The sequence below is a fragment of the Pygocentrus nattereri genome, chromosome 19 (genome assembly GCF_015220715.1).
Source record: "Pygocentrus nattereri isolate fPygNat1 chromosome 19, fPygNat1.pri, whole genome shotgun sequence".
Taxonomy (NCBI): Eukaryota; Metazoa; Chordata; class Actinopteri; order Characiformes; family Serrasalmidae; genus Pygocentrus; species Pygocentrus nattereri.
In genome coordinates, this window is record NC_051229.1 from 2347214 (window position 1) to 2361891 (window position 14678).

At 46.7% G+C, this 14678-nt stretch overlaps 1 protein-coding gene across 2 annotated transcripts in view; it reads left to right on the plus strand.

Moving 5' to 3' along the window:
* Positions 1-14678, plus strand: part of LOC108442899 (serotransferrin-2-like) — a 144007-nt gene that overhangs the window by 113958 nt on the left and 15371 nt on the right. For both annotated transcript variants that reach the window (XM_017723186.2, XM_017723185.1), the window contains exons 5-11: positions 3718-3847; positions 3949-4004; positions 4411-4574; positions 5292-5439; positions 7502-7668; positions 8592-8688; positions 8788-8808. In XM_017723186.2, the coding sequence (XP_017578675.1) occupies positions 3718-3847; positions 3949-4004; positions 4411-4574; positions 5292-5439; positions 7502-7668; positions 8592-8688; positions 8788-8808 (783 nt within the window). The remainder of the gene's footprint in view (positions 1-3717; positions 3848-3948; positions 4005-4410; positions 4575-5291; positions 5440-7501; positions 7669-8591; positions 8689-8787; positions 8809-14678) is intronic.

Sequence of the window (14678 nt, forward strand, 5' to 3'; positions counted from 1 at the left end):
TCACATGCAGCACGATTGTTCAGCGGAAAAAATGGATGGGATTTTTAACATAGTAAGATCTGCTCAGTCCAATGCGGCTTTTTGTCTAAACCGGGGTCGGCAACATGCGGCTCTTTTCCTGCCCTGTCGCGGCTCCACATCTGAATCAGATCAGTAGGTAATAATAAAATAATCCTCCTTTACAGTAAAATAAAGCTCTGCTGATCCTTCAACACAGTTTAACAGTAAGTGGTCTTAAACGCTGGAGTTAATGTAGAACTGCTGATTCACCCTTTAACCCTGAAGACAAAAAGGCTCTTCTTAACATTTGGGTTGCGGCTCCTGATCTAAAGACAAGGAAATACCTTTCTTGTGTAACAGCTGTTATGAGTTCTAAGCATTACTAAGCTGAGTAACGAGTGATTTTTGTATGTCAGTGGGGGAATTTGATGCTTTGCTTCTGTTTGTTGTTTCTCTCATTAAAAAGGAGTGTTCATTTCTATAGCAGTGGAAGCTAATAGCTTTGCAGTTTTTCGGGGCCGTGACGAGACTAGAATGCATCTATATAAATCAAAATAACAGTTATATACAGTCACTGTCATGTTCTCATGGTCATTTCCAGTCTTTCAGCTCTGCTCTGCTGTTCATGTCCTTTAACCTGTACATTTTTATAGTCAGCATGTTGCTTGTCGTAAACGTTGTGCTCTGATAAGTTTAAGAGTTCTGCTGCCATCTAGATGGACATGTGTTTGTGCTCTAACCATGACAGCAGAGCTTTGATCGGTCAGACTTTTTCCATACCTTCAACATTATAAAAACCAACTCAGCGCTGCAGTATATCAGTTCTGCACTCGATATGAAAGACAGCTTTAATACACAATACTCTAATTCTGCTGAAATAGAGCCTCAGTCCTGTATTAGGCCTTCACTGCAGTACTTTTTGTGAGTATTGTGTTTTTAAACCAGTGACACATCTTTGCATGATGGATCACAGGTTTGATTAATCATTCTCTATATTCTCTATATATTCTCTATATTCTCAGAGCCCACTGCTTGGGCTCTGGTCCAATCTGCTTGAGAGGGGCTGGACTTTATTCTTTTCTGGAGTTGCCCATGGTGAGAGGCGGCAGGCAGGTGTGGGCTTTCTCATAGCCCCTCGACTCGGCGCCTGTATGTTGGGGTTTTCTCCGGTGGATGAGAGGGTAGCTTCCCTACACCTTCGGGTTGGGGAACGGGTCCTGACTGTTGTCTGTGTTTATGCACCGAACAGCAGTTCAGAGTACCCAGCCTCCTTAGAGTCCTTGGGAAGGGTGCTTGAAAGTGCTCCTTCTGGAGACTGTTGTCCTACTGGGGGCAATGACAGTGAGACCTGGAGGGGTGTGATTGAGAGGAATGGCCTCTCTGATCTGAACCTGAGTGGTGTTCAGTTTTTGGACAAACTGTGCAAACCACAGTTTGTCCATCACAAACACCATGTTTGAACACAAGGTTGTCCATAAGTGCACATGGCACCAGGACATCCTAGGCCGCAGTTCAGTGATTGACTTTGTAGTCGTGTGTGATGGGGTCAGTAGGTCTACCCCATCACCAGTGTTATAAAAGATATTTAAGTACTTGTTTTTAAATTAAATGATTGATGTATGTGATACTTACCTGTGATCTCTTCGGTCCTGTTCCTTAGGGGAACGCGGGCGCCTTCCGGGGCTTCCCTTATACCGGCTGGTAAAGCCCACAGCCGTCTGTAGAAGGGGGGAGGCGTAATCTGGGAACCTAAAGGGGAAAGGAAAGATAGAATGGTTATAAGGTGTAGAAATTAAGACTCATCACTAGATCATGATTGTGTAGTGTTGTTGTTGTTGTTATTGTTATTTGTGTAAGATGGCCATCGTGTTATGTTGTGTGTGTTTTGTATGTTGTAACCCCTGCTAGCCCGGGAATGGATCATGCTAATGTTTGGGGTGGGGCTAGAGGTTTATAAGGGGGATTTTTCTTTCTTGGTTTTTTTTTTCACCTTCCCTTGGGTAGAGGACAGTGGTCGTGTCTATGTGGCCTTGCGGCCACCGACACTAGCTGGCTGCTGGATGCCGGTGGAGACGAGCCAGAACTGCATGGATTGGCGCAGGCCAATCAGTTCTGGATTTATTTGGTTTATTTATTTTCTCTTTGCTCAGCGTTTGTTTTTGCTTTTCTACTTGTATCGTCTCTACTTGGAAATAAAAGTGCTCAAGTGTGCATCTGGCTCTTGGAGTCTGATCCGATTTTTGTAAGGTAAAACCCATGCTCACGCCAACACTACCAAAATGGAAGAAATCCCCTTAACATTCCCACATCGTGTCATCGGACTTGCGGCCATATGTTGTGGACACTCGGGTAAAGAGAGGAGCTGAGCTGTCAACTGATCACCATCTGGTGGTGAGTTGGATCAGGTGGTGGGGGAAGATGTATAGTGAGGGTTTGCTGGGAACGTCTGGCAGAAAAACCTGTCAGATTGATCTTCAACTCACACCTCCGTCAGAACTTTGAACAGATATTGGGGGAGGTGAGGGACATTGACTCAGAAAGGGCCATGTTCCGCTCCTCCATTGTTGAAGTGGCTGACTGTAGCTGTGGCCGCAAGGTAGTTGGTGCCTGTTGGGGCGGTAATCCTCGAACCTGGTGGTGGACACCCCAGGTGAGAGACACCGTCAAGCTGAAGAAGGAGTCCTACCGGGCATGGTTGGCCTGCGGGACACCAGAGATAGCTGGCAGGTATCGACAGGCCAAGTGATCTGCGGCTTCCGTCGTCGCCAAGGCAAAAACCCGTGTATGGGAGGAGTTTGGTGAGGCCCTGGAAAGTGACTTAAAGTCGGCTCCGAAAAGATTCTGGCAAACCATCAGGTGACTCAGAAGGGGAAAGCAGTGTGCCACTAGCACTGTATATAGTGGAGTTGGTGTGCTGTTGACTTCGACTGAAGACATCATTGGGCGGTGGAAGGAATACTTTGAGGACCTTCTCAATCCCACCGACATGAGGAGGCATTTTTAAATAAAGGAGTTCAAGTATCTCGGGGTCTTGTTCATGAGTGATGGTACAAGGGAGTGGGAGATTGACAGGCGGATTGGTGCTGGGTCAGCAGTGATGCAAGCCCTTTACTGGTCTGTTGTGGTAAAGAAAGAGCTGAGCCATAAGGCAAGGCTCTTGATTTACCAGTCGATCTACGTTCCCACCCTCACCTATGGTCATGAGCTTTGGGTAATGACTGAAAGAACGAGATCGCGAATACAAGCGGCCGAAATGAGTTTCCTCCGCAGGGTGTCTGGACTCTCCATTAGAGATAGGGTGAGCAGTTTGGTCATCCGGGAGGGACTCGGAGTAGAGCCACTGCTTCTCCACGTCGAGAGGAGCCAGCTGAGGTGGTTCGGGCATCTGGTTAGGATGCCTTGGGAGGTGTCACAGGCAAGTCCACCCGGGAGGAGACCCCGGGGAAGACCCAGGACATGCTGGCTTGACTATATCGCCCAACTGGCCTGGGAGCGCCTCAGAATCCCCCCCAGGGAGCTAGTGGAAGTGGCTGGGGAAAAGGAGATCTGGGCCTCATTGCTTAGGATGCTGCCCCCACGACCTGAACCCTGGAGAAGCAGAAGATAATGGATGGATGGATGGATGGATGGATGGATGGATGGATTCTCTGTGTTGGTTTCTAGGACTTGTAAGTTGTCACATGCATTTTTATGAAGTGTGTGGGTTTGTTTTTGCAGCGGTGGCAGAGTTCTTCTCAGCCAGTTGTGTCCCTGGGGCTGCTAAAGGATCTAAACTGTGTCAGCTGTGCAAAGGTGACTGCTCACGCTCACACAGCGAGCCGTACTATGATTACGAAGGAGCCTTCCAGTAAGAACTTCACACTGCTGCTTTTATTGTTTTCTTGCAAAGTATATTAGGATGACCCTTCAGGTCCTGATGTTGCCTTGTTATCGCTCTTACTTGTTCAGGTGCCTGAAGGACGGAGTTGGAGAAGTTGCTTTTGTGAAGCACCTGACTGTCCCAGGTGAGCAAAGAGTTTTGAATGACTTTCTGTTTGCCAGATGAAGCTTTTTGCAAGCATGTCAGATATGTATGAAATTATGGCGCATTTACGGCGCGTCTAAATGATTATTATAAATAAATTGTCCGCTGTTTAACAGTAGATGCATAATTTCAAATTGTACCGCTAAGGCACATATGAATAATTTTACTGCAGAGTGAGTGACTTGTAGCCATAAGTTACTTACTTACAAGTTGATCCTCTGAATGACTGTTTAACTCTTAACCTCTTAATTATGCAAAACTTTCCAACAGTCAGTGGAGTTCCCCCTTTAAGGGTTTTCATAAACAGTGGGAAGCTGACGTTACTAAAAGCTGACTTTACTAAAGTCCAACATGTGATTCTAACTCCTCATATTGGATGTTTTCAGATGCTGAGAAGGGTCAGTATGAGCTGCTGTGTAAAGACGACACCAGGAAAAGCATCGATGACTATAAAACCTGCCACCTGGCCCGAGTCCCCGCCCACGCTGTGGTCAGCCGGAAGAATGCTACACTGGCCGATCGCATCTTTACACTTCTAGAGTCACTCAAGGTACACAGTACAGTACAGTAGCTTTTCACATCTTTTATGCACGGTTTCTCACAATAACTGACCACATCAAAGCTTGCTGATCTATATATTAAATGAGGTTTATTTAGCAGAAAACTATCATAAGTGCAACTTTTTATGCCTATATGAGTGAACGTGCTGCATTTGGAAAAAAGGCTGTGTAGGTTTTCTCCCGATGTTATGATGTCAGTACTCATCACCACTCATCGGTGTTTTTGTCCTAAAAGTGTTTGGTAAGACAACATCACTGTCAACATTATTTTAAAACCTGTTCTTCATACTGAGGAAGATATTTTGGTGAGCAGGGAGTCCTCACTACACCGCTGCAGGGATTTTTTTGCTTTTATTCTTTGTTAATTGAAAAGTTTCTCAGGGAATATCGAGCTTTACTCTGAAAAATTTCCACAGAAGATGTGTTCCCCAAACTTTTGACTCTCATGACTGATGACTGAATGACTACTGTAAGACATTTTAGATAAAGGGTGTATAAAATTAGATTAAAAAATACATGAAATGCTCTCATTTCATCTAATTTTTCTCATTTTGGCATGTTTACAGATTTATGCTCAGTCAGAGCTGTTCACAGTGGTGGTGATGGGAACCACCCACCTCTAAAAGCTCCTCACAGAAAGTTCCTACAGGAAATGGTTATGAATTCACTGCTTGATGTCTGATCTGTTTGTGTTTTGTGTCATACAGGACAAAGGCCTGTTCACCTCTGGGGGTAGCTCTAAAAACCTGATGTTCAAAGACTCCACAAAAAAACTAGTGAAGCTGCCTGAGACCACTGACTCCTTCCTGTATCTTGGAGCAGAATATATGTCCATTATCCGCTCTCTGAAGAAAGGTGATCCACAGTCAGCTCTAATGCAGCTTTCAAACCTTACATACACGTCTTCAAGGACAGGAAGACAGGAATGAGGAAAAATGCAGAACACAGAATACATGGGGAAAGGGAGGAGATATAAAAAAAAAAAACATCCCCCAGACTGTGTTCCTAAGGGAAAACAGTCTGGGGACAGAAAAATACACCTCAGCACATTAGCACACAATTACACATTACACACAGTCCAGGACTTGCAATGGGGGTGGGGTGAGGGGTGCAGACAAACCCAGCACAGCAAGCAGCCATCCAGTTCTGCAGCCATATTCGAAGCGAAGGCGTTGGGAAGGGGGGGGTAGTAATGGGAGGGCCTGAAGAAGGCACCTCACCTGGCATCCCAGTCCAGGTGTCTCAGTCCGCAGGGTGTTAAGGTGATAACACAGCAAATTGCCATGGAGACAACCATGATCAGTTCCAGGCAGAGTCTACACTCAGCAGGAATCCGGGGAAGTGGGGGAAGGGATAAAAGAGCGTCTTGCTGCAGTGTTCTTCTGGAGGAATGTGATGTACCAGCAGTGGCCTTGGCCAAGGCCAGTGCTGATACGGGGAGCTGAAAGCAGATTAAGAAAAGGGTTACAATAAGTGTGTTTATAAGTACGAGGAAATGCATTAAAATTGTTGTCCATGGAGACTGACCTCTTGCAAAATTCAGAGAAAGTCACACCTCCCTTAATTATTGCTACATCTGTTCAACTTTTAATGCAGGCTAAATGGTAGAACCATTAACACGTATGTTAACAGACTAAAATGTCTAGTAGCACAAAGGAAATTTCTGAAGCGCGCCGAGAGGAACATCTGAAACATGAACAAACTGGGTTTATAATGCGTTCAGTGCAGACACACCTTTGAGAACTGACAAAATATGAAGCCAGTTTAAAGCAATTTCATGTCTAATAAGGTGGAAGTTTTAGCGACAGAAGCCGACCCTGCAGATGAGCTACTGCTAAAGATAACACTGGAGCTAGTCAGAGCGATATTAGATGCTGAGGAGGACTCATCATCTTTTACACGAGATCTTTCAGCAAACTTTGGTATAGTGGTTGGTGTAGTGGGTAACACCTCTGTCCACTATGCTGTAGACTGGGGTTCAATCTCCTGCTTGGACAAGCCCCCTACACTATACCAATAAGAGTCCTTGGGCAAGACTCCCAACACCACCTTCACCTACCTGTGTAAATTCATCGAACTGTAAGTCGCTCTGGATAAGAGCGTCAGCCAAATGCCATAAATGTAACTTTAATGGAACGGTTAAAACGGTGACATGCTAACGAGCGCACTAATATTTGTCTTTACATGCAGTTTTATAATCATGAGTGTGAGCGCCAGAAGCAGTCCTGATCAGTCTGACAGATCTGTCAGGATAACTGTCAGCTGCTATGTAACGAAAGAAGTTGTTAGCTTCAGGACTGAAATAAAAACCGCTCCACCCTTCAAATGATGAGGATAGCGTGAGTCAGACGTGATGCACTCCTCGATAACACCGCTCACCGTTTCTTACTCTTAATAATTCTGACTGATTGACTTCCACCGTCGTTCTCACTGCAAGTTTGTTTTGAGAGGTTATGTGTGTTTTTCCTTCACTTGAAGGAGGAAGGAACATTTTACCATATTTACCACAAAGTTGGTAAATATTAAAAACAATTGAATCTGTAAGAAAATTGCAACAGCCACATCAATACATGTGATTCTTTTTCAAATAAATGTACATGTAGATGATAAATGTGTATTTATAATTCTATAATTAATTAGAGAAGAGATCTGCAGATTACTGTTAACCAATGAAGTGCCCACACTGTATTTATGATTCAGAACCATTAAGTCTAAAGGAGGTCAGTAGTTATTTGACTCATTACAGAGCCTAATAGCCCTGAATAAGGACAGCATCGCATCGTGCTCTTTAGCACAATTCAGTTCCGTATCAGTCAGTCAAAAATGTGTAAAAAAAAAATAAAAAAATGATTTAAAGTACTTTATGATGGCCTCATGAATGCATGTAAAAATATAATTTGTAAATCTTCTTCCACAGAGAGGACCACAGAGGGCGCTTCAGGGGGCATAAAGTGGTGCGCTGTGGGCCACGCTGAGAAAGACAAGTGCGATGAATGGTCGCTGAACAGCGCGGACAAGAGTGGCGGTGCCAAGATCGAGTGCCATGTGGAACAGAGCGTGGAGGACTGCATCAGAAAAATCATGGTACTGTAAGACCTCAAGCAAGGCTACAGATTTGTGAGACCACATCTGTGTCCTTTATGTGATTTTTAATTTATTAATGTGACGTTTAATTTTCGGACTGTCATTATTATTTACGTTAATAACGTTCAGCTGTCCAGTGTCGTTGCGGCAGTTCGAAAAGAAGCGGTGGCTGGTTTCACAGGTCTCGGAGGAAGCCTGTGCTGCCTTCACCCTCCTAGCATTGGTAATATCGTTTGATTGGGGGAGTCCTAACTAGTGGGTGGAATTGAAAACGACTAAATTGGGGTGAAAATTGGGTAAAAAAAAAAAAAAGACTTTGAATTTGAAATTTTAATCATCCCCATGACTGTTACAGCTATGCATGCAGTTCAGCCCATAAATTTCAAAACACCTCTACAGTAATGTAGTGTTGTAGTATCGATCTTAAACTAGTAGGACTGGGTCCTGGCCACATGTAGACTGCTGTCCACAACACTGCTGCTGAAGTACTTACCTGGTTGTACTTCAGCACCTTGGACAAGGCAACTTCTGGGTTGGCTTGATAGGCCCTGGATATGTGGAGTCTTTGGACCTGACGTGACATATTGAATATCAACAAAACCGAAATATACAAAATAATATATAACAGTCCTTTCTCTGCTCAACGGTTCCCAAACTTTTGCTACTCTCGGCCCCCACTAAGGGCCACAAAAGCTTCTTCAGTTTTAACCATTCAGATTATCTGTTTCTGACTGTCCTGATGTTCATTGGTTTCGAAATTCAAACATCCCCTGAGAGCAGATCAGCATGTTATCATTGCTATGTTTTCATTAAAAAATAAAACGGATGTAGTTTAGTTTATTTACATTTGATTTAAGTTGGCAATTTTGAATGTGTGGCCATAGTATTCTGATCTTCTCCCCTTTGAATCTTTCTCTCTGCAGCGTAAACAGGCTGATGCCATGGCCATTGATGGAGGACAGGTGTATACTGCGGGGAAGTGTGGTCTGGTCCCAGCCATGGTGGAGCAGTATGATGGATGTGAGGAACATCTTGGCTTGATAAACACGTTTATCTTTGTTGTTCAGTTGTTGAAGACGTGGTAGCTGACTGTTTCATTCTGTTTCTCTGTCTCAACAGCAAAGTGTTCTGGTGAAGGTGGTAAGTGAAACATCACCATGTTCTCCACCTTCACTCTATGCTCTCTCATGCATTAATTGATAAGTTCTTGAACTAGGAACTAGGAAACAGGAAAACTTGGAGGGACAGTGACTCACAAAGAGCTGGGCTGAATGGGGATCATTTATTTCTGGGGGGGGCGGACAAGAAATGCCTGAGGATAGTGAAGGGGAAGAGTAACAGAAAGGAAAGAGGTAGAGGAAGAACCAAATAAGGAACTTGTGAGGAGCAAAGGTGGAGACTCAGGCTGAGCAAGGACGAAGGAGGAGCAAGTGCTGGAGAAAAGAAATCAAAGCAACCAAAAGCGTTTAGGTTTTTGTGGGCCTTGTCCACATAACCATAGGCAGCAGATGAATGACAAAGAAAAGGTGATCTGTTTGCACAGTCCTGTATAGGTTGAGGCCATTTAGTTTGAACAGCTCCCGAAGTCACCAGAGGCAAAACAACGCCTCCATATTTTCTTCTTTCTTTTCTTTCCAACCTCAAGACGAGGCTAATAGCTAAAATGGAGCTTGATTTGAACCAATGCCTTCGTCCTCAAATTCATGCCAAGATTACTTGGCTGAATTACAACAAGGAAGAAAATGAAATATCTCAAACTGCCTTAGAAGAGTTACTTTTTTCTTTCTTGTTGGCTGACATTCAAGAAGTTGAGAACCCAATTTACTAGATTCATATTGGTCTATTTACCGTTTAGCTGCACAGCATGTTGTGGTTGCTTGCCTGTCGCATAGTGCTGATGTGTAATTAACACGTTTGTGTAATGATGTTTTGATCCAGGCTATTTTGGGTGATTTAGAAAATTACACAGATCCTTTAACTCATCAGCCAGCCAAGTGTGTGTGTGTGTGTGTGTGTGTGTGTGTGTGTGTGTGTGTGTGTGTGTGTGTGTGTGTGTGTATATATATATATATATATATATATATATATATATATATATATATATATATATATATATATATATATATATATATATATATGTGTGTGTATATGTGTATATATATATATAAACACTGCTCAAAAAAATGAAGGGAACACTTAAACAACACAATATAACTCCAAGTAAATCAAACTTCTGTGAAATCAAACTGTCCACTTAGGAAGCAACACTCACAATCAATTTCACAGCTGTTGTGCAAATGGAACAGACAACAGGTGGAAATCACTGCCAATTAGCAAGACACACTCAATAAAAGAGTGGTTCTCCAGGTGGGGACCACAGACCACTTCTCAGTACCTTTCTGCTTTCTGGCTGATGTTTTGGTCACTTTTGAATGTTGGTGGTCTTTCACACTCGTGGTAGCAGGAGACGGACTCTACAACCCACACAAGTGGCTCAGGTAGTGCAGCTCATCCAGGATGGCACATCAATGCGAGCTGTGGCAAGAAGGTTTGCTGTGTCTGTCAGCGTAGTGTCCAGAGGCTGGAGGCGCTACCAGGAGACAAGCCAGTACACCAGGAGACGTGGAGGAGGCCGTAGGAGGGCAACAACCCAGCAGCAGGACCGCTACCTCCGCCTTTGTGCAAGGAGGAACAGGAGGAGCTCTGCCAGAGCCCTGCAAAATGACCTCCAGCAGGCCACAAATGGCCCATGTGTCTGCACAAACAGTTAGAAACCAACTCCATGAGGATGGTATGAGGGCCCGACGTCCACAGATGGGGGTTGTGCTCACAGCCCCACGCCGTGCAGGACGCTTGGCATTTGCCAGAGAACACCAGGATTGGCAAATTCACCACTGGTGCCCTGTGCTCTTCACAGATGAAAGAAGCTTCACACTGAGCACATGTGACAGATGTGACAGACTCTGGAGACGCCGTGGAGAGCGATCTGCTGCCTGCAACATCCTTCAGCATGACCGGTTTGGCAGTGGGTCAGTAATGGTGTGGGGTGGCATTTCTTTGCAGGGCTGCACAGCCCTCCATGTGCTCGCCAGAGGTAGCCTGACTTCCATTAGGTACCGAGGTGAGATCCTCAGACCCCTTGTGAGACCATATGCTGGTGCGGTTGGCCCTGGGTTCCTCCTAATGCAGGACAATGCTAGAGCTCATGTGGCTGGAATGTGTCAGCAGTTCCTGCAAGATGAAGGCATTGAAGCTATGGACTGGCCCGCCCGTTCCCCAGACCTGAATCCGATTGAGCACATCTAGGACATCATGTCTCGCTCCATCCACCAACGCCATGTTGCACCACAGACTGTCCAGGAGTTGGCGGATGCTTTAGTCCAGGTCTGGGAGGAGATCCCTCAGGAGACCATCCGCCACCTCATCAGGAGCATGCCCAGGCGTTGTAGGGAGGTCATACAGGCACGTGGAGGCCGCACACAATACTGAGCCTCATTTTGACTTGTTTTAAGGACATAAATATATATAATATATACACTGCTCACAAAAATAAAGGGAACACTCAAATAACACATCCTAGATCTGAATGAATGAAATATTCTCATTGAATACTTTGTTCAAATAGCTTATTTTGCTGTTGCTATTGACACTTGTTTTGAGCTTCTGGTACCCCCAGGTGCTGCCAGTCAGGTGCCTGTGAGCATGGGGCCCTGCTACAGTGGTCAGTAGGTGTCTGCTCCAAGAATCAGCATGCCAAGTTTGGCTGAACTAGATAGGGCCCATGTGATAGGGCCACTTCAAGCTGGTGTTCCGCAAAACCAAGTTGCGTCATTATTTGGAGTAAGCCCTAGTACCATCTCCAAATTGAAAGCCAAGTTCCATATAACGGGGGATGTCAGAGACAGGCTGCGAAGTGGGCGTCCCAAGAAGATGACACCCCAAGAAGATAGTTTCCTCAATCTGTACTTAGGTACCGTAGGCTGTCTTCTACAGATTTGCAGTCAAGGTTTGCAGGACGATATGGCCAACAGCTCTCTACCCAGACAATGCGGAACAGACTGCAAGCAGCCAATCTCCGGTCTCATTGGGCTGCCAGGAGGCCTGCCATGACTGCCTTTCACCGTCAGGCCCATTTGCACTGTTGTAACACGTGCACTGGAACCTGAACATGTGGAGGAACGTTATGTTTAGCGATGAGTCCAGATTCTGCCTAAGGCAGTTGGATCGTGGGGTCAAAGTGTGGAGAAGACATAATTTACTTTTTTTAGACTTTTACAAATTGTTAAAACCACCGATGGGAGGGGCAGTAGTAGGGGTGCGGTGCATTGTGGATCGGGCAGTGTCCGAAGGCGTGGGCCTTGGCGTTCTGATCCTCGGTTGCTGAAACTGGCTTTTGGAACTTGGAACGTTACCTCACTGGCGGGGAAGGAGCCTGAGTTGGTGCGCGAGGTCGAGAGATACCGGCTAGATATAGTCGGGCTCACCTCAACACACAGCTTGGGCTCTGGGTCCAATCTCCTTGAGAGGGGCTGGACTTTTTTCTTTTCTGGAGTTGCCCATGGTGAGAGGCGGCGGGCAGGTGTGGGCTTTCTCATAGCCCCTCGACTCGGCGCCTGTATGTTGGGGTTTTCCCCGGTGGACGAGAGGGTAGCTTCCCTACGCCTTCGGGTTGGGGAACGGGTCCTGACTGTTGTCTGTGCTTATGCACCGAACAGCAGTTCAGAATACCCAGCCTTCATAGAGTCCTTGGAAGGGGTGCTTGAAAGTGCTCCTCCTGGAGACTCGATTGTCCTACTGGGGGACTTCAACGCTCACGTGGGCAATGACAGTAAGACCTGGAGGGGTGTGATTGGGAGGAATGGCCTCTCTGATCTGAACCCGAGTGGTGTTCAGTTTTTGGACTTCTGTGCAAACCACAGTTTGTCCATAACGAACACCATGTTTGAACACAAGGATGTCCATAAGTGCACATGGCACCAGGACACCCTAGGCCGCAGTTCAATGATTGACTTTGTAGTCGTGTCAGCGGACTTGCGGCCATGTGTACTGGACACTCGGGTAAAGAGAGGAGCTGAGCTGTCAACTGATCACCACCTGGTGGTGAGTTGGATCAGGTGGTGGGGGAAGATGCCAGTCAGACCAGGCAAACCCAAACGTATAGTGAGGGTTTGCTGGGAACGTCTGGCAGAAGAACCTGTCAGATTGATCTTCAACTCACACCTCCGTCAGAACTTTGACCAGATATCGGGGGAGGTGGGGGACATTGACTCAGAATGGGCCATGTTCCGCTCCTCCATTGTTGAAGCGGCTGACTGTAGCTGTGGTCGCAAGGTAGTTGGTGCCTGTCGGGGCGGTAATCCTCGAACCCGGTGGTGGACACCCCAGGTGAGAGATGCCGTCAAGCTGAAGAAGGAGTCCTACCGGACATGGTTGGCCTGTAGGACACCAGAGGCAGCTGGCAGGTATCGACAGGCCAAGCGATCTGCGGCTTCAGTCGTTGCCAAGGCAAAAACCCGGGTGTGGGAAGAGTTCGGTGAGGCCTTGGAAAGTGACTTTAAGTCGGCTCCAAAAAGATTCTGGCAAACCGTCAGGCGACTCAGAAGGGGAAAGCAGTGTGCCACTAGCACTGTATATAGTGGAGATGGTGTGCTGCTGACTTCGACTGAAGACGTCATTGGGCGGTGGAAGGAATACTTTGAGGACCTTCTCAATCCCACCGACACGTTCTCCAGTGAGGAGGCAGAGTCTGGGGACACGGGAATAGGCTTGTCCATTACTGAGGCCGAAGTCGCTAAGGTAGTTAAAAAGCTCCTTGGCGGCAGGGCTGCAGGGGTGGATGAGATCCGTCCCGAGTTCCTCAAGGCTCTGGATGTTGTGGGGCTGTCTTGGCTGACACGCCTTTTCAACATTGCGTGGACATCGGGGGTGGTGCCACTTGATTGGCAGACTGGGGTGGTGGTGCCTCTTTTTAAAAAGGGGGACCGGAGGGTGTGTTCCAACTACAGGGGAATCACACTCCTCAGCCTCCCTGGTAAGGTCTATGCAAGGGTACTGGAGAAGAGAGTCCGGCTTATAGTCGAACCTCAGATCCAGGAGGAGCAGTGCGGGTTCCGCCCTGGTCGTGGAACACTGGACCAACTCTTTACCCTCTCCAGGATTCTCGAGGGTTCATGGGAGTTTGCCCAACCAGTCCACATGTGCTTTGTGGATTTGGAGAAGGCATTCGACTGTGTTCCCCGGGGTATTCTGTGGGAGGTGCTTCGGGAGTACGGGGTACATGGCTCTTTGCTACGAGCCATTCAGGCCCTGTACAAACAAAGCAGGAGCTTGGTTCGCATGGCCGGCAGTAAGTCAGACTTTTTCCCAGTGAGAGTTGGACTCCGTCAGGGCTGCCCTTTGTCACCGATTCTATTCATAATTTTTATGGATAGAATTTCTAGGCGCAGTCAGGGGATGGAGGGTGTCCGGTTTGGTGACCTCAGGGTCACATCGCTGCTGTTCGCAGATGATGTGGTCCTATTGGGGACATCAGGCCGTGAACTTCAGCTTTCACTGGATCGGTTTGCAGCCGAGTGTGAAGCGGCCGGGATGAGGATCAGTACCTCCAAATCCGAGGCCATGGTTCTCACGCGGGAAAGGGTGGAGAGCCCTCTCTGGGTCGGGGATGAGCTCTTGCCTCAAGTGGAGGAGTTTAAGTATCTCGGGGTCTTGTTCACGAGTGATGGTACAAGAGAGCGGGAGATTGACAGGCGGATTGGTGCTGGGTCAGCAGTGATGCGGGCTCTTTACCGGTCTGTTGTGGTAAAGAAAGAGCTGAGCCATAAGGCAAGGCTCTCGATTTACTGGTCGATCTATGTTCCCACCCTCACCTATGGTCATGAGCTTTGGGTAATGACCGAAAGAACGAGATCGCGAATACAAGCGGCTGAAATGAGTTTCCTCCGCAGGGTGGCTGGACTCTCCCTTAGAGATAGGGTGAGAAGTTCGGTCATCCGAGAGGGACTCGGAGT